This window comes from Camelina sativa, chromosome 9 (genome assembly GCF_030686135.1).
Source record: "Camelina sativa cultivar CO46 ecotype springtype chromosome 9, ASM3068613v1".
Lineage (NCBI taxonomy): Eukaryota > Viridiplantae > Streptophyta > Magnoliopsida > Brassicales > Brassicaceae > Camelina > Camelina sativa.
The window spans coordinates 4,807,151-4,834,882 of record NC_141888.1 but is presented as its reverse complement, the minus strand read 5'-3'; the positions used below and the strand labels follow the sequence as shown (position 1 = coordinate 4,834,882).

General features: G+C 35.8%; 1 protein-coding gene, 1 long non-coding RNA gene and 2 pseudogenes across 5 annotated transcripts; 3 read left to right on the top strand and 1 right to left on the bottom strand.

Moving 5' to 3' along the window:
* Positions 1 to 1,671: 1,671 nt before the first annotated feature.
* Positions 1,672 to 2,880, top strand: LOC104710460 (uncharacterized; annotated as a pseudogene). The gene is made up of 4 exons (XR_015565024.1): positions 1,672 to 1,689; positions 1,873 to 2,058; positions 2,238 to 2,277; positions 2,613 to 2,880. The product of XR_015565024.1 is annotated as an uncharacterized LOC104710460 (transcript).
* An 11,762-nt stretch (positions 2,881 to 14,642) lies between these two features.
* Positions 14,643 to 16,326, bottom strand: LOC104710459 (uncharacterized). Of its 2 annotated transcripts, XR_015565595.1 has the most exons (4): positions 16,031 to 16,259; positions 15,704 to 15,772; positions 14,857 to 15,098; positions 14,643 to 14,698 (listed from the first exon to the last, which is right to left on the bottom strand). It is a non-coding gene; the product is annotated as an uncharacterized LOC104710459 (long non-coding RNA). The 2 variants fall into 2 exon arrangements; XR_755010.2 differs by lacking the exon at positions 14,643 to 14,698 and having other exon boundaries at positions 14,786 to 15,098; positions 16,031 to 16,326.
* Positions 16,327 to 21,895: 5,569 nt separating this feature from the next.
* On the top strand, positions 21,896 to 24,542 carry LOC104710458 (BTB/POZ domain-containing protein At3g26490-like). The gene is made up of 4 exons (XM_010427069.3): positions 21,896 to 22,394; positions 22,498 to 22,567; positions 22,657 to 23,901; positions 23,976 to 24,542. Exons 1-4 carry the CDS (start codon positions 22,336 to 22,338, stop codon positions 24,363 to 24,365), a joined length of 1,764 nt encoding a protein of 587 aa, XP_010425371.1. The 5' UTR covers positions 21,896 to 22,335; the 3' UTR covers positions 24,366 to 24,542.
* A 436-nt stretch (positions 24,543 to 24,978) lies between these two features.
* Positions 24,979 to 26,238, top strand: LOC104710457 (cytosolic sulfotransferase 18 pseudogene; annotated as a pseudogene). The gene has a single exon (XR_015567294.1). The product of XR_015567294.1 is annotated as a cytosolic sulfotransferase 18 pseudogene (transcript).
* The last annotated feature ends 1,494 nt before the right edge of the window (positions 26,239 to 27,732 follow it).

The following is a 27,732-nucleotide window of genomic DNA, read 5'->3' as shown; positions in this document are numbered from 1 at the left end:
GGTTTATATCAACAACTACAACTTTGCTCAATCATTTCCACACTCTTTACCATCTCTTTCAGGTTTTCTTTCCTTCTTCTTTTCTTTGTGAGTGTCTTCTCTTGCTTTCTCAAACTTAATACAATAACCTTCATCAGTCATAGGTGCTTCTACTAACCTTTCTCCCTCTTGATTCATAATTATAAAGATTCATAATTATAATCCTTAGGGATCTTTATATAGATTGAACACTTATATTTGTTTCAACTTTGCTCAATCTTTACTAAGAGATTGAATCCTTAGGGATCTTTATATAGTGATAACACTTATTATGCGTTTAGATTTTTATCAATTTGTTTGAGTCTATGTTGAGTTTATGAGCTTGGGTTTAAGGAACGAAGTAATAAAATCCACTTATAATCTATAAACATCTATTATTTTCACTTGAACAATATAAGAAAATATATTTCTTATGAATGTCAATTTTAAACTAATTCATCTAAGTAACATTGCTTTCTAACAAATTTTGTACACTCGACTTCAATTATTTGTTTTTTTTTCCTATTCATGAATCGTATTTGTCCATCCCGATATTACATGATTATTTGTCTAAAATGTCTGAATTCATTTTTTCTCTTTTAATTCTCACGGTGAAATTCTTTATTACAACAAACATTAAACAATAAAAGTCCAATTTAGATTCTTTTTCTCGTTGTGATGTTGTTACTTGTTCTCTTTAAATAGTTATTGGGAAGTAATTGGATTCTTTTTATATATGCCAGTACTCAAAGAATTATAGTTGTTGTATCCTTGATAGTACTTGTGGCAAAGGTGTTCCCCAAACATGTGTTGGACTATTGTTTTAATACAACATAATTAGATACTGCTAAAACAACAAAAAAAAATCATGAATTTAATCACATACACGATACTATAGAAAAATGAATACTAGGGGTAACATAAGTAATTAACAAATAAAGATAATGTTAAAATTTAAAACTCTTGCGTGAGTATTAGATGTTTTTTTCTAGGGTAATATTAGTAGATAGCACAATTCTGAAATAAAATTAAGTAACTACCATCGACTTGGTTTTATGTTAGTAAATACCATCGGCTGGCTAAAGATAGTAAAGAGAAAGTCATAAACACCCTTAGGTCATGTTTATAGGGGATCACCCCATATGATCTTGGGCCTTAAAAAATTAGAATTTAGTGAATAGTGCCCACAAGATCAGATGAAATGATCTTAATTAAGATCTGTTCTTCATGTCTTCTTCTGCTGACGTGTCAGCTGGTAAACGAAAGAAACCTTTTATTTTTTTCATTTCATTCGACGTTTCTTTTTTATTTTTCTTCTTTTCTCTGAAAAATCGAACAGGCGAAATCACGAGAGATTTTTTTTTCCTCATCGTCTTCTCCTCTGTCCGGCGATTGAAACACCGGAGCAACCGTCTCCTCGTCGTCTCGTCGTCTACTCCGGATCCACCGATTATCGTCGTCTCCTCTGTCTCGCGAAGTCTAGAGATCTCCTCTGTGTCGCGAAGCTCAAGATCTCGTCGTCTTCTCTGTCTCCTCTGTCTCGTCGGCTAGGGATTTGTGGGAATTGTCGCTGAAAGTCTAATAATTTATCTTTTCTGGCATCTGGGTAACAGATTTTGATCGGAATCGGCAGCGGAAGAAGAGTGAATTGTTCATCCTTGTCTTGCCATGGTATGTTTCTACTTCGTTGCTTCAGTTTGATTGTTCTTAGTTCATTCAATCTTTATTTGACCATTCTTTACTTATTGTACCGGGAAAGTGAAGATTTTTTTGCTTTAATCAATCGAAGAAAAACTAGGATTTGGCCCATGTTGGTTGTAGTATTGATTAGTTTGTGTAATCTTGTTTTTGCAGGCCATGTATATTCGTGTGAAGCGGATGAAAACAACTTACTTTATCCAATGTGATCCAACTGAGACTGGTTTGGATGTTAAGCAGAAACTGATTTGCCCTCATTGAACAACCAGTTAGCAAGCAGGTCTCGTTTTAATGTCTACTGAAGAAATATTAGAAGACTCAAAGACTTTAGCGGATCAGAAGGTATTAAACGTTTTGACTGTATCATCTATTTTACTTATCTTTTCCTGCCAATGTTGGGGAATGAATAAACAATTCTTGTTCAAGTTTAATGAAGAACCATCTTAGGTATGTGGACAATGCCACCGTTTGTGTATTTTAAGTTAGATAAATGTTGTTTCTTTTGCTTGTTTTTTTTTTAGGTTGAGAATGATGCAGTCGTGGCTCTGGCTTTGAGGAAAGGTACTTATACCTCAGCTCTTTACCCCTTTTATCTTGTTCTGATAATGTCAACTCCTTTTTGGTTTATAGAAATGTGGTAATGCATCATGCATCTTACTTAACTAGTTATTTTTATACGTTTCTTTGGTTTCTGAAAACTTTAAACTTCGTTGATTTGTGTCCATCTTATTGAAAGGTTGAACTCTTTAAAACATTTGTGGATGTATATCTAGCTGAACCTGATTCCTGTTTATATCTGATCAATGAGCCTCCCATGTGTTGTATTGCATTCTAGTCTTCTAGATATAGAAAGCTATGAACGGCTTGATGAATACATCTCATTCTTTCTTCTGCAGATGATAATGAGTTTGAGGATGTCAACATTGCGCAGCCCACCGACTTCTCAATTTCATGAAGAATTGATTCAAACACAAGGGAAGGAAGAAGCTATAATAAAGAAGGCCAATTTATTTTATAAATTTTTTATAATTGTAATATGTTTAAGAATATTAATAAACATTATATTATTAAATAGTTTTAAACATTCTTAAATTATTTATTAAACATTAATCTTTGTATTTATTAAACATTTTTAAATTTCTATAAGAATATTATATTATTAAATCTTAAGATCTTATACCTGTTCTCCCAATAACTAACTCTTTAATAAAAGTTCTTAAGACTTGATCTTACAATATTTCTCCTCTAAGAACACCTTCACCTGATCCCCCTATAAACATGCCCTTATATACATGAGAGAGAGTTTAATTGTGTACCTAAAACTACATGTGTTTTAAAAAAATAACATTTTGTAAAAGAAAAAATATAATGGAAACCAATAACTTGTAACATGTTACATTACAAAATAATATAATTAAAAAGTCATAAACAGTTTTTGGGAAATCCAGAAGAGGGTAGAAGAAATGATCCAACAATAATATTCTGGGGAATTTTCACTTTTTCAGATTCAACGCTGAGAGGGAGAGAGGGGGAGAGAGAGAGGGGGAGAGAGAGGAAGGGAGAGAGGCGGAGGGAGAGAGGGGGAGAGAGAGGAAGGAGAGAGAGGTTTTCAGATTCAACGCTGAGAGGGAGAGAGGGGGAGAGAGAGGGGAAGGGAGAGAGGGGGAGAGAGATGAAGGGAGAGAGGCGGAGGGAGAGAGGAAGGAGAGAGAGGCGGAGGGAGAAAGGGGGAGAGAGAGGAAGGGAGAGAGGGGAAGGGAGAGAGGGGGAGAGAGAGAGGAAGGGAGAGAGGGGGAGAGAGAGGAAGGGAGAGAGGGGAGAGAGGAAGGGAGAGAGGGGGAGAGAGAGAGGAAAGGAGAGAGGCCTAGGGAGAGAGAGGAAGGGAAAGAGGGGGAGAGGGCTAAAGTAGTCATATAAAAATGTAAAAATTGAATCTGAGCTACTACTGTTCAGTTGTGGTATTTAGTTAATTATGTTCCAGAATTGTGCTATTTAGTACATATACCCTTTTTTCTAATACTAGTTAAAAAAACACTATAAAAAAGGAAATTTACCATTTTAATCAAATAAGAGATTGCATATGTCGGACACTCAGGATTCTGATCATTACATGTTCTTGAATGGAGTGATATAAAACATGAAAATGGCAAACCATTTGAAAAGTTTCAAGATTTAAACCGATAAAAATGCTTAAACCTAAATTAACTTCATTTTCAAGTACAAACTAGATAATAATCTGCGCTGGTAGCGTGGAGATTTTTTTTTTATTTTGTTATTTGATAATATTATGTTTATGTTGTATCATTCATTTACATGTTATATAATATAGTACTATATGGTGAATTTTGATTCATATTAAACTACTAATAGGTAGGCATGGAAACTACTACCGACACCCGTATTGGACACGTTTTCGGTTTATATTCGTCCCGAAAAAAGGTACCCGCAGTTTTAGGGTCGAGTGAAAGGTATAATAATTATATTATCCATGAATAATGATCGAGTATTAGATATTAATTTAATTTTTGAGCGTTTCGTTACCCGTCTCATTACCCGTTTTATTACCCGACTCATAAATACACGTTAATATTTTGTAGAATAACGTTACCAGCATGAGGAAATATTTATATAAATTTGGATTTGTTTGTTACAAAATAATAGTAGAAAATTTCTTAATTCTATATATTTTATAAAATCATATATTTAATTTACTTAAGGTCATACTCTGATTTCGACCCGTAGTTGGTACTACTATTTTGGTTTGGTGCAATATCAAGTTCGTTAATTATACATTCGGTAAAGCCAAAAAATCCAACAAAATATGTATTGACCCGTGATTTGGTATTACAAATTGATGTGATCGTGTTTAGAGATCTTAATATACCAAATTTACAAATTGAAGTTATTAGTATAACATGTTGTATATTAATTTTACAGGTGAAAATTACAATTAGGTTATGTATATTATCAATATTATACACTTAGTATTATTTATATAGTGAATATTGTGTATAAACAATTAAGTTTTAGCCAATTAAATTGTTTGTTATTATTTCCTAAGATTTATAAAACAATAAATAGAGTTTTATTATTTTGTAAATAAATCGATACTTTTCTTTTGTTAGTTATTAGAATAATTAAAATATAATAGCATTTTCGTAATATGTCACATCAGAACTGGTTAAATTTTTAACAACATAGCTTAAATAAGTATATAGATATATTTTAAAAATATAAATAATGTTGTATCCTAATTTTAATATATATTTGTTATTATTAAATGATTTAGATATGTAAATATTTAATCTTAGTTTTATAAATAAATTTAAGTTTTATAATTTTCTAAATAGTTTGTTATTGTTTCTTAAGATTTCTGAAACAATAAATAGAATCTGTTTAATTATTTTAATACATAATTTCGAAATAATTTTATTATTATTTTATTAAATAATTTCGAAATTATTTTATTAATGATTTCTTATATCTAATAAATTAATAATTACTATTTTTTTGGATAATCATTTTCAGGTTACAACAAATTAATATTAAAATTCTATTATTATATTTTGTATTAAAATACAGTGGTATTTTGTGTAATATTTTACATGGAGTAAGGTTATTTGTTTAAAGGATTGCTTAAATAAGTATATAGATATACTCAAAATATACTACTATCTATGACATGATAGATACGACTACGTTTTTTTTTAAGGTTTGATACTAATACAGATTGAATTAATAGTTTTCGTTACTTTAAAATGCAAATATATATTGTGTCAAAATAGTTGAAACAAAGTAAGTAATGGTTTAATTTTAATTCTCTCTGACACGGTTCCCAATGAAAAACTGCTGGTTCTCTGATGGTCGTGCTTCCGTCCTGACTTCAAGGCTTCCCACCGCTGGTGGTGAACTTCTTCCTCCGCTCCTCTCTCCTGGCCCCCGGACACCCTTCCTTCATGTATCATTTCTAACTTTCCACCTCTATCTCCTATTGTGGCAAAGGCTCCGAGACCACACTCATTGCAAACTGCCGAAACTTCAAGGACTGTCGTGTCTGTGTCTCAGTCGGATGTTGTTACCACTGTACTTTCTTCCTCTCCTACTACCGATGTGGAAATGCATTCGGTTGAAGAGCTAAACCCTGTAGCATCAAATTCAGGTACTCAAAACCCTAGATCTGAAATCACTGTTGCAAAACAAACTACTGGAACTGGTAAATTTATTGTCCTTAACCCTAAATCTACTTCACCCCTGCTCACGAACAAAGCCTCTGCTTCCCTTAATCCTACCCCTCCCCTTGCTCCCCAGCTAAGTATCAGCCTCTCCCCAAACCCAAAACCTACTGCTTCGGTCCCCTCCGTGGGGTTATTGCCCCAAGATGCTACTTCTCAAAGCACTGATGTACCTCTAACTTAGAGATCTAACTCAACTCAAGCCAATCCCCCTTTGTCTGCCCCAAAAACCCTTATTGATAAAATCCTGTAAATCCGTTGACAGATCTCTTCACCAAATTGCTCTTGTTACATATACTGAAACTGGTAGACCCACTACTCACATCTCGGACGCTGTGTTCCAAAGAGGAGCAGAGTTGCACAAAGACTTTATTCTCTGCTTTTTCAATGGTCGACCTCCACTCTTTCACTAAATTTAGAGCGTCCTTAACCACATGTGGGGCAAAGGTCGTCGTTTGGAGATTCATGTAAATCATCACTCGAATTCTGTGCTTGTTAGAATCCCAAATGACTTTATCCGGCAAAAGGTTCTGGAGAAGTGCATATGGTACATTGGGGACTCAATGTTCCATACTGCTCCTTGGGCTCCCCATTACTCTTCTGCTACTCCTCCGTTGGATTCCATTCCAATTTGGATTCACATGCTTGATGTACCATTGGACCTACGAACCAATGAAGGCATCAATCTTATAGCAGGCCTAGTAGGTGATCCGAAAGAAACTGACGATTTCACAATAAATCTGGTGAGTTTAAAAGTGTCTCATGCAAAGGTTCTTATTGACCTTGTCAAAAATCTCCCGGATGTGGTGGAATACACTAGGGACAATGGTTAAGTTGTTGAAGTCAAGATCGAGTATCATTGGCTCCCTCCAACATACTCTCATTGTAAGGAGCTAGGGCACATTGCCAAAAAATGCTTTCAGGTGCCTCCTGTGCTGCAACCTACTACACAAAAGGAAAGCTGAGTAGTTACTAAACAAAAGAGCAAAGAAAAAGTTCTAAAGAAGCCCCAATCTTCTCTGGTTGATCTCCTGGATACCCCATTACAGTCTAACCCTATTACTGCCTCTCCCTCCAATCCTACCTCTTTACCACCAACCACAGATTCAGTCATATCCCTAACTCGTTTGACGCCCTGTCCCAAGCCGCCAATGACCCTACCACTTCGTCTTCTCTCCCTATCCTGACTTCCACAACTGATCCTAACTCCCAGAATCATTGTAACCTGCCTCTCAAAAACCACCGAAACCATACCAAAACCCTTATTAACCCACTAAAAACACCACCCTTTGAAACCCATACTATCCTAGCTGTGAATATACCAAGATTTGATCACAATCTGTCTATGATCATTAGAGTCTCGGCTTCTCTAACTCAAACTGGTGCCCCTTACCCCCACTCCCCAATTAAACTGCAAAACACTACCCTTAAACGATCCTGTTCCCACCCCTCCCTTCGCAGCCCCCGTTGCAGCCCATGCTGCCTAAGGACAACAGTCCCCCTACCACTCTCCCCCACCCTCCTTTTTTGGCTACTGCTAGTGAGCTATTGATGGATGTCTCTCCTCCTCCACAGGGAGATCCATCTGCTCCTCTTTAATGGATACAAAAAAAAATTAGAATATATGAGGTCTAAATGACCCGGATAAGCATCAACCCTTTTGTAATTGGCTTAGGACTTATCAGCTGCTTTTTGGAGCTAGTTTGGAAAGACATATAAAAGAACTTAGTCTTTCTCAAATCATGGAGAATGTCTGCAAGAGATGGAATCATACCTCTAACCATTTATCTGATGAGGATGGGCGCATTATTGTAATCTGGAAGGATCCGACATCTCTACGAGTACTCCACCAATCTCGCCAAACATTTACCTGTGAAGTCAACATTGCTAACAAAATTCAGTTTGTGTTCACTGCCGTTTATGCGTCAAACCTAAGAGATGAGAGAACGGACCTTTAGGTGGAGCTGATGCAACTGCAGCAACACTTATCCCTGGATACATGTCCTTGGCTAGTGGGTGGGGATTTCAATTAGATAATTCATCCTCAGGAACACTCCTCCTCATCAGTGAACAGTCTATCATGATCCATAACTGAATTTAAAGACTGTTTGTCACAGATGAATTTATTTGATTTGAGATTCCAAGGTCCAATGTTTACTTGGAGCAACAATTAACCCGTCAATCCTATTGCAAAGAAACTCGATCGGTTGCTTGTCAACAATCATTGGATCTCTTTGTTCCCAGATAGCATCACTACCTCCCACCCCTCCCTTCGCAGCCCCCGTTGCAGCCCATGCTGCCTAAGGACAAGAGTCCCCCTACCACTCTCCCCCACCCTCCTTTTTTGGCTACTGCTAGTGAGCTATTGATGGATGTCTCTCCTCCTCCACAGGAAGATCCACCAGCTCCTCTTTAATGGATACAAAAAAAAAAATTTAGAATATATGAGGTCTAAATGACCCGGATAAGCATCAACCCTTTTGTAATTGGCTTAGGACTTATCAGCCGCTTTTTGGAGCTAGTTTGGAAACACATATAAAAGAACTAGTCTTTCTCAAATCATGGAGAATGTCTGCAAGGGATGGAATCATACCTCTAACCATTTATCTGATGAGGATGGGCGCATTATTGTAATCTGGAAGGATCCGACATCTCTACGAGTACTCTACCAATCTCGCCAAACACTTACCTGTGAAGTCAACATTGCTAACAAAATTCAGTTTCTGTTCACTGCCGTTTATGCGTCAAACCTAAGAGATGAGAGAAGGAACCTTTGGGTGGAGCTGATGCAACTACATCAACACTTATCCCTGGATACATGTCCTTGGCTAGTGGGTGGGGATTTCAATCAGATAATTCATCCTCAGGAACACTCCTCCTCATCAGTGAACAGTCTATCATGATCCATAACTGAATTTAAAGACTGTTTGTCACAGATGAATTTATTTGATTTGAGATTCCAAGGTCCAATGTTTACTTGGAGCAACAATTAACCCGTCAATCCTATTGCAAAGAAACTCGATCGGTTGCTTGTCAACAATCATTGGATCTCTTTGTTCCCAGATAGCATCACTACCTCCCACCCCTCCCTTCGCAGCCCCCGTTGCAGCCCATGCTGCCTAAGGACAAGAGTCCCCCTACCACTCTCCCCCACCCTCCTTTTTTGGCTACTGCTAGTGAGCTATTGATGGATGTCTCTCCTCCTCCACAAGGAGATCCACCAGCTCCTCTTTAATGGATACAAAAAAAAAATTTAGAATATATGAGGTCTAAATGACCCGGATAAGCATCAACCCTTTTGTAATTGGCTTAGGACTTATCAGCCGCTTTTTGGAGCTAGTTTGGAAACACATATAAAAGAACTAGTCTTTCTCAAATCATGGAGAATGTCTGCAAGGGATGGAATCATACCTCTAACCATTTATCTGATGAGGATGGGCGCATTATTGTAATCTGGAAGGATCCGACATCTCTACGAGTACTCTACCAATCTCGCCAAACACTTACCTGTGAAGTCAACATTGCTAACAAAATTCAGTTTCTGTTCACTGCCGTTTATGCGTCAAACCTAAGAGATGAGAGAAGGAACCTTTGGGTGGAGCTGATGCAACTACAGCAACACTTATCCCTGGATACATGTCCTTGGCTAGTGGGTGGGGATTTCAATCAGATAATTCATCCTCAGGAACACTCCTCCTCATCAGTGAACAGTCTATCATGATCCATAACTGAATTTAAAGACTGTTTGTCACAGATGAATTTATTTGATTTGAGATTCCAAGGTCCAATGTTTACTTGGAGCAACAATTAACCCGTCAATCCTATTGCAAAGAAACTCGATCGGTTGCTTGTCAACAATCATTGGATCTCTTTGTTCCCAGATAGCATCACTACCTCCCACCCCTCCCTTCGCAGCCCCCGTTGCAGCCCATGCTGCCTAAGGACAAGAGTCCCCCTACCACTCTCCCCCACCCTCCTTTTTTGGCTACTGCTAGTGAGCTATTGATGGATGTCTCTCCTCCTCCACAGGGAGATCCACCAGCTCCTCTTTAATGGATACAAAAAAAAAAATTTAGAATATATGAGGTCTAAATGACCCGGATAAGCATCAACCCTTTTGTAATTGGCTTAGGACTTATCAGCCGCTTTTTGGAGCTAGTTTGGAAACACATATAAAAGAACTAGTCTTTCTCAAATCATGGAGAATGTCTGCAAGGGATGGAATCATACCTCTAACCATTTATCTGATGAGGATGGGCGCATTATTGTAATCTGGAAGGATCCGACATCTCTACGAGTACTCTACCAATCTCGCCAAACACTTACCTGTGAAGTCAACATTGCTAACAAAATTCAGTTTCTGTTCACTGCCGTTTATGCGTCAAACCTAAGAGATGAGAGAAGGAACCTTTGGGTGGAGCTGATGCAACTACAGCAACACTTATCCCTGGATACATGTCCTTGGCTAGTGGGTGGGGATTTCAATCAGATAATTCATCCTCAGGAACACTCCTCCTCATCAGTGAACAGTCTATCATGATCCATAACTGAATTTAAAGACTGTTTGTCACAGATGAATTTATTTGATTTGAGATTCCAAGGTCCAATGTTTACTTGGAGCAACAATTAACCCGTCAATCCTATTGCAAAGAAACTCGATCGGTTGCTTGTCAACAATCATTGGATCTCTTTGTTCCCAGATAGCATCACTACCTTCCTAAACCCGTCAATCATGATCCATAACTGAATTTAAAGACTGTTTGTCACAGATGAATTTATTTGATTTGAGATTCCAAGGTCCAATGTTTACTTGGAGCAACAATTAACCCGTCAATCCTATTGCAAAGAAACTCGATCGGTTGCTTGTCAACAATCATTGGATCTCTTTGTTCCCAGATAGCATCACTACCTTCCTCCCCCCCCCCCTCCTCTCAGACCATTCGCCTAGCTTAGTAGACCTTGCATACCAACTCCCTAAAACCGGAACTAGACCTTTAAAATTCTTCAATTACCTTACTAAACATCCCAACTTCCACCAGTTAGTGGATGAGGCTTGGATTCATGCCGGAAGCTTTGCAGACAACCTTGCTGATTTCTGTTGGAAGCAAAAAGTTATCAAGGGTGACTTACAAAATATAAACAGAGAGAACTTTTCAAAAATACAGGAGAGAGGGAGTGGGGCTAACCGTTTGTTGCAAGATGTGCAGGTACAAGTTTAGAATGATCCAACCCCACACCATTTCCAGCTAGAAGGTGACCTTCATGCCAAGTGGAACATCTTGAGGGACATTGAGGAGAGTTACTTCAAGCAAAAATCTCGAGTTAATTGGCTCAAGGAGGGTGATTTGAATACCTCTTAAAGGTCTGCCAGGCACGTGCAAGCTAAAACACCATAAGCTCCTTTCTCCTTGACTCAGGGGATCTGCTGGTAGACCCGATTGAAATGAGTGAACTGGCTGTTGCCCACTTTAAGTCTATTTTAGTCCCTGACAGGTCGTCGATTCCTTCTACCTGGTCAACACAAGAGTGGTTCCATATGCTTAATCCATTCAGATGCTCTCAAGCGCAGTCAGAGGTAATGATATCAATTCCAACTCCTGCACAGATTACACAGGTGATGATGGAGATCAACCCAAACAAAGCGCCAGGACCAGATGGACTTACATCAGGTTTCTATAAGGCAGCATGGGATACGCTGGGTGTGGAGGTCACTACTGCCATTGTAAACTTTTTACGTTCCTCTTTTCTTCCAGCTACTACCAATGCCACCATCTTAACTCTAGTGCCAAAGTGGCCTGGAGCATCAAAAATAGTTGACTATCGGCCCATCTCCTGCCTCAATACTCTGTACAAAGTGATCTCCAAGCTTGTTGTCTCCAAGCTAAAGCCTATTCTCCCTTCCCTTATCCTGCTAAACCAAATTGCATTTGTTAAGGATCGACTACTACTGGAAAACACCGTCCTTGCAGCTGAAATTGTGAATGGTTACCATAATGCTGCAGGACCAAAGCGCATAGTAATTAAAGTTGATATTGCAAAGGCTTTTGATACCATCTCATGGGATTTTCTGTTCAACTGTCTGAAAGGGATCGCACTACCGGACCAGTACTTGCGGTGACTTCAAGCGTGTATATGCACCACTAATTTCACGGTTGGTATAATGGTATGGTTTATGGGTATTTCAAGGGTAATCGTGGTCAGAGGCAAGGTGATCCACTCTCTCCTTACCTGTTTGTCATAGCAATGAACAACCTATCACTAATGCTAAATAGAGCTGCAAAGGAGAGGAAGTTTGGATATCATCATAATTGTGAAACAGCGAAGCTTACTCACGTGTGCTTTGCTAGATCATCTGCTCATATTTGTTGATGGTTCCCTCTCATCGGTTCAGAATATTCTCCAAGTGTTGAAGGAGTTTGAAGATCGCTCGGGGCTAGCAATCAGTCGCCAAAAATCATCATTTTTTACGGGGGGTCTTACCGAAGAGTAAATAAACCAAATCACCACCTCCACAGGGCTAAATCATGGCTGCCTCCCTGTACGATACTTAGGCGTCCCACTCTGCACAAAAAAATCTGACAAATGCAAGATTGTGAGCCGCTGCTACAACAGGTAAAAGCAAAGATTAACAACTAGTGTGCGAGGCACTTATCCTTTGCTGGTAGGCTACTTCTCATTAACACAGTCATTGATGGGATCTCCAATTTTTGGTGTTCCACTTTTGCTCTTCCAAAAAAATGTATATCCAAGATCCACTCTCTGTGTAGTGCTTACTTATGGAAAGGGAATGTGGAAGGTCCTCACACTGCTAGAGTCTCGTGGGAAGTAGTAACTAAACCGAAGAGTAAAAGAGGGTTGGGGGTACGTGATCTCAATTTTTAGAATAGTGTGTGCCTCATAAAGCTCATATGGCTCCTCTTCTTCCAATCTGGCTCAGTGTGGGTTGCATGGTTCATCCATCATTTCTTGCGTGGATCACTAAACAATTACTGGACAATGAAACCGAGGCAGAATTACTCATGGCTGGCAAATAAGCTAGTGAAAATGCAAGATGAGGTGCATGGTTGGATAAAGATGCAAGTTGAAAATGGTATTACCTGTAGATTTTGGTCCGACAACTGGTCTCCATTTGGAAAAATCAAGGAGTTCCTCTCTACTGCTGCTGACTCTCGACTAGGAATCCATCCGAATGCAACATTGAATCAGTTGTACCGACAAGAACGCTGGTCACTGCCTCATGCATGAACAGACAAACATGTATCTTTACTTACCTACATCACTACTCTGAATCTTATAGATCGCGAGGACTATTATGAGTTGGAGTTAGAAGGAAAAGCATACCAAAAGTGCTCAACGGGCCAAATCTATCGTCTTCTCCACTTTCCATCCCCTCTGGTCCCTTGGCGTAAAGCGGTATGGAATTCAAGAGGCATCCCTAAGCATAGCTTCCATACTTGGCTCTTGGTGTTAAATCGGTGCCCAACTCGAGATCGGATCTTGCAGTGGGGACTTCAAACAGACCCCTCCTGTCTGCTCTGCAACTCTTGCCCGGAGAGTCGAGACCACCTATAGTATACCTGCAGCTTCACCTGGTCCATCTGGTCTACAATCGCCTCTAAATGCGGGATCCAACCGACCACTTCATGGGAGATTACTCTTGGTCACATGCAATCTCTACATGGCTCCAAGGCACAGATAAGACTCACCCTTCTAGCTTGGCAATGCACTCTCTACTTAATCTGGGAAGAACGCAATCAATGGCTCCACCGTCAAATGTTACGATCTAGAGAAACCTTGATTCGGCTTCTTGACACAACTATACGCAGTAAGATTTCTAGCATGTGCGAGTTGGATCCACCCCTCTCCTTAGTGATGCTCAACTTCTGAGTTCTCCTCACCATAAATGCGACGTCTACTATTCCATCGGCTACCTTCTCCTTAGGTTTCCACATAAATTCTACTATATTTGTTTTAATGGGGCATGCCCGTCTAATTATCTGGCCTTTCTCATAACAGATTCTGAAATTGGACTGCTTTTGTAATATTTTATTCTTTACAATTTAAATAGAAAGCTTTTAAAAAAAATATATATATATATATATATATATTGTGTTTACTTATTTTTTTGATTAAAATTTGTGTCTACTAAAATGATAATTTTGCAGCTAAATGGGACCACAGGTCTGCTAAATTTTGTGACGGGTAAGACAACCACACACGCATCTGTAATATTCCACTGGGCCACATAAGGGCATTGCCATCAAAGGATTTAAACAAAGTATCTTAAAACATATCCTATTCTTAATTTTGGAAAAAAATGAAATTAAGAACTTCTTAAGAAACTTAGATATTTCATGGGTCCATTGAAGGTTGTTAAATTTGAGGTTCTTAAAAATATATATATATATATATATATATATATATATATTTTTATTGTAAATTATTATGGTAATTTGTTTAAATTCATAAGACTTGTATACTTTAAAAAAACTTAAAAATATTGCATTCAATAAAAATTTAAACAAACATTACATAAAAGCATATTAAAAATAGATTATGAAATGATTAATTTTAATATTGATTTGTGCCAAACTTTTCCCATATAATTTGTGCCAAACTATTTATTTTAATAGGCCTTCTGTTGACTGTAAATGGACCAAAACTCAAATGGCTGTACTTATCTAGAAAGGAAAAAAGAAAGAACACAAATTGCAATACATCTTTTGTTCTCCACGCCAATCAAGCAAAGCCTGTTTCCAATACAGCACATAAGCAAAATGCAACATAAGAATACACTCTTGTTTCAAACCAAAATGCTGACTAATAACTCCATCCCCTCAAAAAAAAAACAAAGTTATGATCTTATTATACTTTTATGTTCTTTCCCAAATCAGAGTAAAATTCTTACTTTGTATGAACAAAGAATCTAACTCTGTTACACGAAGAAGACACCGGGGGGTATTTAAAAGGCGCATATACTCATGATTCAGGTACTGGGACTGGCGCTGGAGGTTTGAGAAGTGGCTGCAGAGCTTTTACAACTATACTCATATTTGGTCTAAACTCAGATTCGTATTGCACACACAATGCTGCCACCGCTGCTAGCTGCGTTGCCACATTACAGATTCAAAAGGTTCAGATAATATTTGCCTGTTTATAGAAACAATGGTATGTCAGAGATGTTCTTAATGAGAGATTATAGAAACAATGGTATGTCAGAGACGTGTGGAACAGCCTGTTTGTCGAATATTCATAGAAACATTAGTGAATGTAGCCAATTATATCAGAGATGTTCGTAATGAGAGATTAGTCATATACTTTATAAGCAGAAAAAGAATAAAGAGTTTAGACCTCACATAAACCAGACCAAAACAACGAAAGCTTTCTTCTTTTCCATATGAGTGACACAAAAGATGCTATTAAAATTTCCAATAAAACATTCCTATAGCTATTTCCAACAACAGCCATTGAACATAAAGCTTTCACAGTTGTACCATATAGCCATAAAGCTTTCATAATTGCAATACTTATTCCATTTTTTATAAAGACTTTGAATCCTACTCATAGATACAGAGTTTCCCAAGTAAAGATTTTGAACCCTACTCATAATACAAGGTCATATACAGATATACTATTTGTGAAAGAATTTGCTTATCAGAAATCTGAAATATAGACCAGGAAACAATCTGACTAAAAACTGCATGATCAACTCGAGTTTCAAAGGGGAAGCACTAATATGAAAGAAGGTGACTTACACTTAAAATTCCTAATAAGTTGGATGTCACAGTCACCGCAAGAGCAAGAGCAGCATTGCCACCAGCAAGCTGAATTGGCAATTTTTTATAAGTCAGTGGAGATCGCAAGAAAACAAATTATACATAAGAAAACAAGATTTTTGATTCATGGGCATATGATTTCGCCAGATTCAAATGCAAATTCACCACCAAAACTTCAAATTCATTCACTAGTCTAAATCGATCCGGTACCGAACCAAACACATATCAAAATAGGAGTTTTTTAGTAACAGATTTGGAATTCAGCAAAACAACACAGAAGAAAAGAAAGTGGGGAGGGGGACATACGACGGGATTGCATTCATTGAGAAGAGAAGGGTTGTCTTTAAGGAGCCGCTGCAAGCAATAAGATCGCCGCGAGAGCACAATCGTGAATTGTGGTGGGTCTAGCTGATCTCAGCCGTTGTCCACCACCGCCTTGTCAGTTAATTTCTTCTTCTTCTTCAATCCCACCACCGCCTTGTCGGTTCATGTCTTCTTCTTCTTCTGTCGATTAAAGGAGAGAGACGAGAGAGACGAGAGAGAAGAGAGAGAAATATAATTAACAAAAAAAATAAAAGAAAAATTTTATTTTTCTCCCACTCAATCAGAAACTGACACAGCCAAGTTTCTAAACATACCAAAAACATCTTAGCTAAAAAACGATTCTAAACTAAATTATACAAAAACAATTAAATTTAATCACATGTAATACTTTAGAAACTCTTAAGATGCTGCTTACATCCTTTGATGGATTTGCCCTAAGATCTTCTACATCGGCAGCAACACTCATTCGTTTCTTAGAATAATATATTTTAATTATTTTACTTTAATATTATTATATATGTAAAGAAAAATTTGAAGAAAGAAAATTACTTTATTAAAAATTGACACATGTTCTCTCTGTCCAGAGAATCGATTTTTACAGTTCTCATAGAAGAAACGTTTCTCAACTTTTATCTTCTTTTATTATTATCTTTTAATTTTTAATTAATAGTACTTCTAAAAACAACTATCATTGGACATGTCCTAAATAGACGATTCAGTTGCTATTTTTTTTTGTCCCTCGAAAAGTCTGTCTCCAGTTGCTAAATAATCATGAAAAACTAGTCAAGTTGGGAATAAGAGCATCTACAAGGGGAGAAGTCTTCACCGTTTCTCAAAAAAAAAAAAAAAAATTTATTGTATAACTAATAAGAAGTTGACATGTGTAAAAACAAATTGAGAAACGTTTCTACTCCGAGGACTTTAAAAACCATTCTCTCTTCTTCTCTCTCCTTTTATATTATTTTATTAATTTTTAATAAAAGAATTTTGGGTGAGCAACGACCGTTGTAGATAGTCTAAATTCCATTGAGTAAAGTAGAGAAAGAGAACCATACTGCTTTGTGCCAGTCATATATCGATCTGGTTATTATTTCAAATGACTATTTTAATAGTTTAAAGATTAAACTTGTTAGAATAAATTTTAATTATAATTATTACATATTATTGGCAGATCCAGAACTAAAATTAACATGGGGCAAATAATTTTTTTTGATATAATAATTATGATTTTTTTTGCAACTATTATTTTTTAAATTTAAGTTTCTTAAAAAATTTAAAAATTCAAAAGCTTTTATGAAGAATATCAATTTCATTGATTTTTATATTTTGAAATATAAATTGAATCAAAAATTGTAATCTACTTGATTTACACTACAAGAAAACATGCCATTTGCGACTCCTATAATAGTCGCTAAGTAGTCGCAGCGACCATTTATGTTAGTCGTAAAAAACCGATTGCAAAATAAAACGGTCGCACCATAGTTTCTAATTTGTGACTCAGTTCCGACTAGAAAGTATAGTCGTATATAAGCGACGAGTAAGTGACTAGTAGTGGAAGTTGCACATTTCTGGCTAAAATGCAACGAAGTTTACTTAGGACAATTTTGTAACCATATTTGGCAGTCCTATCGCAGAGACGGTTTTGGGACTAACACAAGAGTCTGAGTTTGGAGTTTTTGTAATTTGGTTTGGTCATAAACTGGTCATATTTTTTATATTGGTTAATTTCTGAATTTAAAATGCTATTAATAAAAAATAAAATGATGATTTAAAATACTAATTATACCACAATATCGTCCTTACCATACCAACATATCATCATAATCATACCAAATGATTATCATCCTAAAAAAGTTTACAACACAACAAAACCAAATACCAGATCAAGTTCATAAGTTGGAAGAAGGGTTAGACAAAGGAGAATTGGCCGCTGAGGTGGTGACTAATCCGGTGGCTGGTGTGGTGCCTACTCTCGTGGCTTGTGTGGTGGCTGTAGGGATGGCAGGTGTGGTTGGTTCATGGTCAGTAGGAGTATAAGCCGTAAAAGCTTCCAACTCATGATTTTTTGTTTTTCATGAAGGCGAGGAGTTTCTCAAAGCTAGATTGAGACTGTCGATGCTCCTCATCACGTCGTGCATTTTCGGACTCGTGTTCAACTATCTTCCGCCGAATTTAATCTTGAAGATCCACAACAGGTTATGTAGGACTCGCATAACTCTCTTTCCTTTTTTTTTTTTAGTGTCTCGACAAGAGATCTAAAACCAAAAAGGTTGCCTTTGTCATCTATTTGAGTACACTAAAACAAAATATAAACATTCAGTAAACAAGATCACAAGCAAAATGAAAACAGAAAACGAAATGCAAAAACAATGATCCACGCCAACACACTGTTAATCACAGAGCCGTGTTTCATTTGGTAAAATCATGTTAGTGTTTTTTTTAGAAAATCAACAAAGTTCATGATTTATTTGGAACCCAAAAAAAAATAGATGTTTAGTCCAGCACAAGTAAAGTTCATGTGTTTTTACCACTTTTTATAAATTGATTTTTTTGGACATTTTTCCCAAAAAAACATATAATTTGCAACTTGTGCAAGAAGAAAATGATGGAAAATGAAATAAGATATTATAAAAATAAAATAGAAAAACTGGGACTAAAATTAAAAATAAATTAGAAAATTGGGACCAACATTAATTGAAACAAAGACAAAGTGTGTTTGTGGTGATGTGATGATACGGTCCCATTGGGATGATGATTCCTCTATCGTAGACAGACCTTAGACAAAAACCATTATGGTAATTTATCTTCATTTATCAATAAGACCAAACATAAATCTTGTTTCTTCCTTGTCTCGCTTTTTTATTCCATGGGCTTGCTTAAGTGTAATGTAAAAGCCTAACTGTGGAGACAATGAACGCCATTTTTCAACTGTATGTTGTATTTAGTTGCACATACGTACAACAGACGTTACAGACTTATTCAAAGATTGATGATTTAGAAACACTACTTGTTCCATTTACAACAACCCCCACATATAAGAGTCTAATCAAATTACTATTTGCTACTAGATAAACAAATTTGATAATAAGAAATCAAAACTGATTTAAAACGCTAGCTAGTTAATATTTGCATATATAGAGGGAAATCATCTCTATGATCTTTATTATTTTGTACGGTTTAAAGCTATAACCAAAGTTGTTTATCAATTTTCATTCAAAGGCAATAAGAAATAAACGAATTAACTTATATCTTCATATATTATACTAACTATAATCTCCTCATATCTCATATATACAAGATTTTCATCAAGTTGGAAGTTTTTTTTGGACCATTCATTTCAACTAAACATACTATATGATTGGTTCCAAGATTAGTCAATTTATCGTGTTATTTTGTGATCATGTAGTGTTCGCCTTCTCATATCATGTCAATGTTTATGAATTTTTAATTTACAAAGTCAGTTAGCAATTAGTAGATGAACTTTGATTCTTATAGATAGATATATGTATATATATATATATATATATATCACATCAGATCTCATCTTTTTCATATGTGATATTACTCCTAACACAACACAAGTTAATCCAATTTAATTTATAACGTAACAAAATTTACGCTAGAAAATCATCAAAGAGCGTATTTGCATGTAGCTTACAATAACGTAAGTTTCATTCGTTAATTTGACAAGATGTACGTTCTTGCCAAACACTTGGATAACATTGGTTATATATGTCTCGAATTGAAGATAAGACAATGAATTAGAACGAAATGACAAAAACAGAATCCTAAGGTGATTACGGCTGTGGGGAGCCTGAAAGGGAAACCAAATAGAAAAATCCCAACCAATTAGCCTATCTAAACCAAAAGTAGAACTATTTGAGAGTGACTTTTACCTGACTATTATCCTTTTTTTTCTCTTTCTTAATTGCTGTTTTCATTTATTTTAGTTGTACAAAAAAATTGCTATATACCAAAATTCATAATTTTCTTCATTTTAAAACTATCTATCTGCTTTTGTGTGTGGTTTTTCATATATAACATGTACACAATGTAATACTAATATTAGCTTTGAGTTTATATACTAGTTTCAGCTCATACATACCACTTTTGTATATTCTTCATCATTCCAATCTTGTTTTATTAAAGTTCATCTAATCTCTCTCAACTTCTTTTTATATAAACTAATACTCGATAAAGTAATGATTTGGAGGTACAAAAATACTTAAAAAGAATGTTTGCATCTTTTTTTAAGTAAGAAAATGTTAATAAATAATAAAAACAAGCGGCGTCGAATTTGCAATGATCAAAAGACGATGGACAGACAATTCACATGGCGTTTTGCCTTTTGTAGTCACGAAAATACAATCTATTAAGATTTTTTCCAATTATTGGTTTTATTGTCTTTTTATTTTTAGATTGAAAATCTAATATGGAGATTTTGACTCAAAAACAGGGTTTACCTTTTCAAATATTTTTGATCTTAATATCCCAACATTTGTCTAATTCTTAGAAGTAAATGCACTTAAATTTTATTGTCTTTTGACCAAGATATTTTTAGTTGAGTAATACTGTGTTGCCACATGTGTTCAAATGTTTATAATCTATATTGTTCACGGTAAAATTTGTTTCGTTATTGTTTACTATTAATCAGCACTATTTTATATTCTAAGTATCATATACTATTTTAAATATAATTGATGCATTATATACGATATGTAAGGTTATTGTTGAACATAGTATACCACCTAAGTACGTAAAATTCTTACATTAATCTTTTTACAAATGAGAAGTTGCCTAAAGTGACGTTCCATGAATACGTGAAAGTACCTACACACCACATGTCATGCTTTGACATTCAATACAAATTATAAAGCCTTTTTCATTCGATTAAATAAAAAATCATACATACTTTTCAATATTTTCATCATTTGAGGAACAATCATCAGCTTTAAAATTATTGATATTAATTCCTCGAGTTCGTACGAAGGCCTATGAGTATGAAAAAGAAAGTAATAATAGTAGGAAAAAGAAAACAAAAAAAAGTATTGTTTTATTAGATGGGGTATCCGATACATAACCTATTGATATTCAACTATAAAAGAGAAATACAAAACCTAGTAGATCCATTATATTAGTTAGAAAAATGACAAATAATTACATGATATAAATGGAAAAAGTTCAAGGTAATCATGCTAAATGCTGAGTTTCATAAAGATATGGTTGGCAAAAAGAATATGGATAGTAAAATGATGAAAAATATTAAAATACGGTTAAAACTCAGAAACCTACAACTTCAATGTGGTAATCCCCTAAAAAAAAAAAAAAATGTTGTAATCCCCTATTATAAATTTACAGCTGATGACGGCAAAAAAAAATAAAATAAAAATCACGGCTTAGTTTTAGTAGAGAATATTTTGTGAAACTACTATCTTCTTTATTATACTCCCTCCGTTTCAAAATATAGGATGCTTAAGGTAAGACACACATATTAAGATAGTTTACTTTTTTTTTTAAAAGTATCATATATATTTAAATTAAAAAAGATTCAACCAATAATAAAGAAGACTGCATAAGTAATGATTGTAGATTATTAAATATATATTAAAATTTGCATGGAAAGTTACAAGACATCTTATATTTTGAAACAAAGAAAAGAGGCCAAAACATCTTATATATTGAAACGGAGGGAGTATCAAACATGCAACTACAAATTAAGAGAATTAGTTTATCATTCATTATCAACTTTTTACTTTAACTTTTAAAAAAAAAAATAAATATTATTATCTGGTGAACCATATACTTTTGTGCTTTCTGCTAAATTTGATTATACGAAAGTTCTCAGGTGTGTGACAAAAAAAGAAAAGCTAATGATTTCTCAAGGCTAAACCTTAAAAAAATACATCTGACAAAAGAAAATAAATTATTATTTATATTACAACAACCACTCACTCCTATACTCTCTATAATAACAGATCATTCCTTCTACACAACAGAGTCCAAAAAATCGAAACTTTCATAGAAGAACTGTTTTTTACCCAAATCAAATTCTGTTCTCGCAGATCATCACATCGTTCCTGGTCGAACTAATTGACGAAACCTCCACCGTCAAGCTATCTACCAGACTACCACCACTGTCTTCTGTTAAGTTTCCGGCGAACTTAACGGAGACCAAAACTGGACGGTACAAGTCTCTGGCCGTAATTTCGCTGGAGACCCTCTGTTCTGAGTTGTATCACTTCTTGATTTCCCGGCGAACCGGATCCGAATTCTCCGGTTAACCGGAGATGAAGTTCATGGAATTAGGGTTCCGACCTGATACATTCTACACTGTGGAAGCTGTAAGGTAAAATAAGGAACCAGTTCGCCTCTCTGTCTCTCAAATTTTCGAATCCTCTGTTTTAACCAATCTCAGATCTTTTGACTGCTCTGTTTTTTTAAATCTCCAGGTCTGTGTCTTCTGATTTGATGAATGATCTTATAATCCAAGTCAAATCCACCAAATATCTTCTTCACAAGGTTTCAAAACTTTCAACTTTTTTAAAAAATATCTCGTAACAGTTTTGATTTCTGATTATTTTTGTTTTCTTGGCAATGCAATTTGACAGTTTCCGATGTTATCAAAATGCTTGCGTTTGAAGAACTTAGTCTCGTCTCAATCATCAGAAACCGAAACCTCGCAAGAGCAGCAGCAAGTGATTCAACTCGTTGATTTCCCGGCCGAAACAGAAGCTTTTGAGCTCTGTGCTAAGTTCTGTTACGGCATCACAATCACTCTTTGTGCTCACAATGTTGTTGCGGTACGTTGTGCAGCTGAGTATCTCGGTATGACTGAAGAAGTGGAGCTCGGGGAGACTGAGAATCTTGTTCAAAGGCTTGATCTTTTCTTGACTTCTTGTGTCTTCAGAAGTTGGAGAGACTCTTTTGTCACGCTTCAGACCACAAAGGTGTTACCTTTATGGTCTCAAGATCTTGGGATCACAGACAGATGCATCGAGGCGATTGCCAACGGTGTAACTCTATCCCCTGGTGAGGAGTTCTCAACACAACTGGAGACAGGTTTGTTGAGAAACAGGTCAAGGAGAAGAAGAGATGAAAGCATGTGTAATGGTGGAGTAAGTAAGGGGGCAGAGAGTTTGAGGTGGTGGGGAGAAGATTTAGCTGATTTGAGTTTAGATCTTTACCGGAGAACAATGGTAGCGATAATATCATCAAACCGGAGTATATCTCCAAGATTAATCGGGAATGCTCTTAGGATCTATGCATCTAAATGGCTACCGAGTATTGAAGAAAGCTCTGCGGATTCAAATCTTGTTTTGGAATCTGTTATTTCTCTTCTGCCAGCGGAAAAATCTGCAGTTCCTTGTAGTTTCTTGCTTCGGCTACTTAAAATGGCAAATGTTATGAATGTTTCGTCTTCTTCGAAGATGGAACTCGCGATAAAAGCCGGGAATCAACTGGATAAGGCAACTGTTAGCGAGCTGTTGATACCTTTACCGAATAAGTCAGGTATGTTATACGATGTAGATGTTATGAGGATGATGGTGAAGCAGTTTCTGTCTCAGATTAGTCCTGAGATAAGGCCAACAGGGACAAGAACAGAACATAGAAGGTCTTGTTCTGAAGAAAACATCAATATGGAAGAGATACAAGAGATTAGAAGATCTCTGTCTACTTCATCTTCTCCTCCATTGTTGTGTAAAGTAGCAAAGCTTGTTGATTCGTATCTTCAGGAGATTGCTAGAGATGTGAAGTTAACAGTGTCCAAGTTTGTTGAACTGGCTGAATCGATACCTGATGCTTCAAGGATTTGTCATGACGAATTATACAAAGCGATTGATGTCTTTCTTAAGGTAAAAAGCAATCAAGAAAGTGTTATCTAATAACATACACTGAGAAAGCATCTCACACTCTCTTTGTATTGCAGGTTCATCAAAAGATTGAAAAGTGTGAGAGAAAGAGGTTATGCAGAATCTTGGACTGCAAGAAACTATCAGTAGAGGCAAGCAAGAAGGCTGCACAGAACGAGCTGCTTCCGTTGAGAGTGATCGTACAAATCCTCTTTTTCGAGCAAGCACGAGCCACAATTGCTACAACAGCAAACAATATCACCAGGAATGAAACAGCGGTTTTGAGGAGAAGCTTTACAACGAGAAGAGAAGAAAGAGTAGAAGAAGAAAGAGATGAAATCAAACCAATCGGAGGGTTTCAAAGCACACCTTCTAGGTTTATGGCGCTTTGTGCGATCCCGAGACAACCTAAGAAGATGTTATGCAAGTTGTTGTCCATCAGTAGGAGTTTAAGTCAACGAATTTAAGAAGAATTGATGGTGTGAGTATTTTTTTTTTTTTTTTCATACTGGTTTCTTGTTGCTCAAGTCAAATTGTCTTCGACGCCCCTGTGAATTTGGTTCTGAACAATTCATCATTTGTTACATGACATTGTATAACCCAACAATAAAGAGAATATATATATATAATCTTTATTTGATAAATTTTGTTTAATAAATTCAATATTTGTAATTTCTTGTTCGGTTCATTTTGTCATTTCTTGATATTATGTTTCTTTACTAGTTCACTTCAGTTAGAGATTTCCAGTCAAAACTGAACCAAAAAAAATTCAATTCAACCCAAAACCTAAAAACCAAATTAATTTATGGGACAATTTAAAAAATGCCCTCTTTCTGATAACACTAATTATCGACGACATTGGAGTCAAAATAATCAAGGCATGCATCTACTACCAAATACCAATGCATGTCACTTATTGGAGTTGTCTATCTAAGTTGTTTTATGTAAATTTAATATTTCCAATTATCGGAGTCGAATGGCTGAGAATTATGACAGTAATATAATATATATATTATGAGGGCTGTGGGGATGATCTATTTCAATTATGGCATTTTAAAACGTCGGTGGAACTAACTTCATTACTTAACCAACAAACCAAACTCTGTCCAGACACAGAACACAACACGAGTTCCTCATATCATCTTTCTCTCCATTAATGGAATCAGAGATGACCATACTACCGAGCCACCAAGAGGAGACCAAGACGGAGTTCGAGAAGAATCAGAAACGGTACCAAGACTTGATCGCCACGTTTCCTCACGTGGAAGGCTGGTTTTCCAAGGCTCCGTTGATCGAGTATGGTGGTTACTGGTTCATACAGCCTGTTCTAGAAGGTTGCCTTTACGCGCAAAACTTCTTCCAAGCACGGTCCATTGACATCCTCGTTTGTACCTATCCAAAGTCAGGTACCACTTGGCTCAAAGCTCTAACCTTCACCACCGCCAATCGAACTCGCTTCGAAGACGACGATTCCTCCAACCCTCTCCTAAAACACAACCCTCACGAGCTTGTTCCTTTCATTGAGACAGATTTCGCTTTGTTCCCTAAAGGTGATGCACTCAAAGAAAAAGAAAACACTCTGTTTGCGACTCATATCCCGCACGATTTGTTACCCAAATCGGTTGCGAAATCGGGTTGTAAAATTGTTTACATATGGAGAGACCCAAAGGACGCGTTCATCTCCAAGTGGGCTTTCTTTGAAAAGGAAAAGTCAGATGTTGGCTCTCTCAACAGTCTTGAGGAGTCTTTTGATATGTTCTGTCGAGGTATTTCGCTGTTCGGTCCTTATCTAGATCATGTCTTGGGGTATTGGAAAACTTACCAAGAGCATCCAGATAAGGTTTTGTTTCTCAAGTACGAGACGATGAGAGCTGATCCTTTGCCGCATGTGAAAAGACTGGCTCAGTTTATGGGTTATGGATTTACAGCTGAGGAAGAGGAAAAAGGAGTCGTTGAGAAAGTTGTGAAACTTTGCAGTTTCGAGACGCTGAAGAATCTTGATGTCAACCAAGCAGACAAAAACAGAGAGATCAGTCCTTCGGTTTATTATCCGAATAGCGCGTTTTTCAGGAAAGGAAAGGTTGGAGATTGGCAGAACTACCTGACGCAAGAGATGGCAGCTCGGATCGATGGATTGATGCAAGAAAAATTCAAGGGCTCTGGTCTGCTTGAACATGGTAATATGACCGACTAAATCTTGTTTGATGCAATGAATCATCCTTATCTCTTTTAATTACACCACACGTTGTATTAAGTTGTTTATTATTTGGAAGAATAAATCTTGTGTTGTACTTTTGTGCAAATGTACTGAATTCTAATAAAAAGGAATTGGCTTTGTAATTAACCATTCATTTATTGATGTGTGCAAAGTCTTCATCCTCCTCTGCAACTTATGTTTCCATGATTCCATCAATCTCGGGCCTGTTCTTTTAACTCTCGCGCGACTCTTTTAAGCGACAGTTTTGCAATTTTTTTTTCTTTTTTTTTTTTACATGTAAGTTTTGCAATTATGAATTTTTAAAGGGTATAATTATAAATATGTAAAGTTCTGCAAATCTCGATAATGGCAGCTTCTCCTTCTGCAAAAAAAACTTACAGATCTGCAAGTAGCTTTAATGGCAATTTGATTTTTAAAAAGTTAGCGGCTGTCGCTGTTCAAATTAAAGCTTGGGTTTCTATCGCTGAATGAAACAGCGATTCTGAAATCTTTAATTTAGAGTCGCAGCGACCAGAATTTAAAAAAATTGAAAGAGAGATGAAAGTGAAGTTAGAAAAAAAACTAAAGGAAATTCCGGTCGCTGGAATTAGTCGCAGCGATTCTCTCCCGAACAGGGCCCTCTTTGATCTATTCATATTCAGCTTAAGCAGATGTTATGCAAGTTGTTGTCGATCAGTAGGAGTTTAAGTCAGCGAATTTAAGAAGAATTGATGGTGTGAGTATAAATTCATACTGGTTTCTTGTTGCTCAAGTCAAGGTTTCTTCGTCGTCCTGTGAACATTATTTGGTTATGATAATTCATTTATTACATGAAACTAGATTATCTCTATATATTACATAATTTTTTGTATTTTTAAAATATAATACCTATATATATATATAGATTATTGAAGGTATAATAACTTACATTTTTTCGCTTTGATTTTTTTTTTTTTTTTGAGTTTACCGATAATAGTTTTTGCATTGTTATTTGCGGGTAAAAATCTAGTATGGTAAAAACAGAAGCACACAACCAGATGATATTGGTTTTGATAAAATAGCAATACATGGTTATTCTTATGATCCCCTATATATTAATAGAGCAACATTTTGACAAAAAAGCTGACGTGTCAGCATTACAGAGCTCATGACACTCTTTCCTTTATTTGTCATCAGCTTTTAAAAATATTTACATTTATTTACCATTGTATTTTTTCAAAAATACAATTAACACCCAAAATTATATTTTTATATTATCTTTCTAACTTAATTATATCTTTTAATTATATTTTCATAAAATCTTTAAAATGAATTTTAAGAACCCTTTGTTCATATTATATAATAATATAAGATTGATATTATAATAACTCTCACGGGTTAAATTTTAATTATTATACAAATTTTTTTATAGATATATACTACATAATCGAATTTTTAATATTTCAATTACCCATAAATATAATAGATTTTGTAAATAAAAATTACAGTAAAAATATTAAATAATTATTTTGTACCACTATGTACGGATTGTTACCTAGTTATAGTTAAATTGGAAACCCTCGAATTTAACAATTCGTTTAATTATTAAATTTAAAATGTATATCAAATATCAAAATATAATTACTAATAAATATACA

Coding starts and splice junctions, on each gene's coding strand:
- LOC104710458 (XM_010427069.3), top strand. CDS start 22,336: ATGAAGTTCATGGAATTAGGGTTCCGACCTGATACATTCTACACTGTG. Junction 22,395..22,497: donor TACACTGTGGAAGCTGTAAG/GTAAAATAAGGA, acceptor TTAAATCTCCAG/GTCTGTGTCTTCTGATTTGA. Junction 23,902..23,975: donor CGATTGATGTCTTTCTTAAG/GTAAAAAGCAAT, acceptor TTTGTATTGCAG/GTTCATCAAAAGATTGAAAA.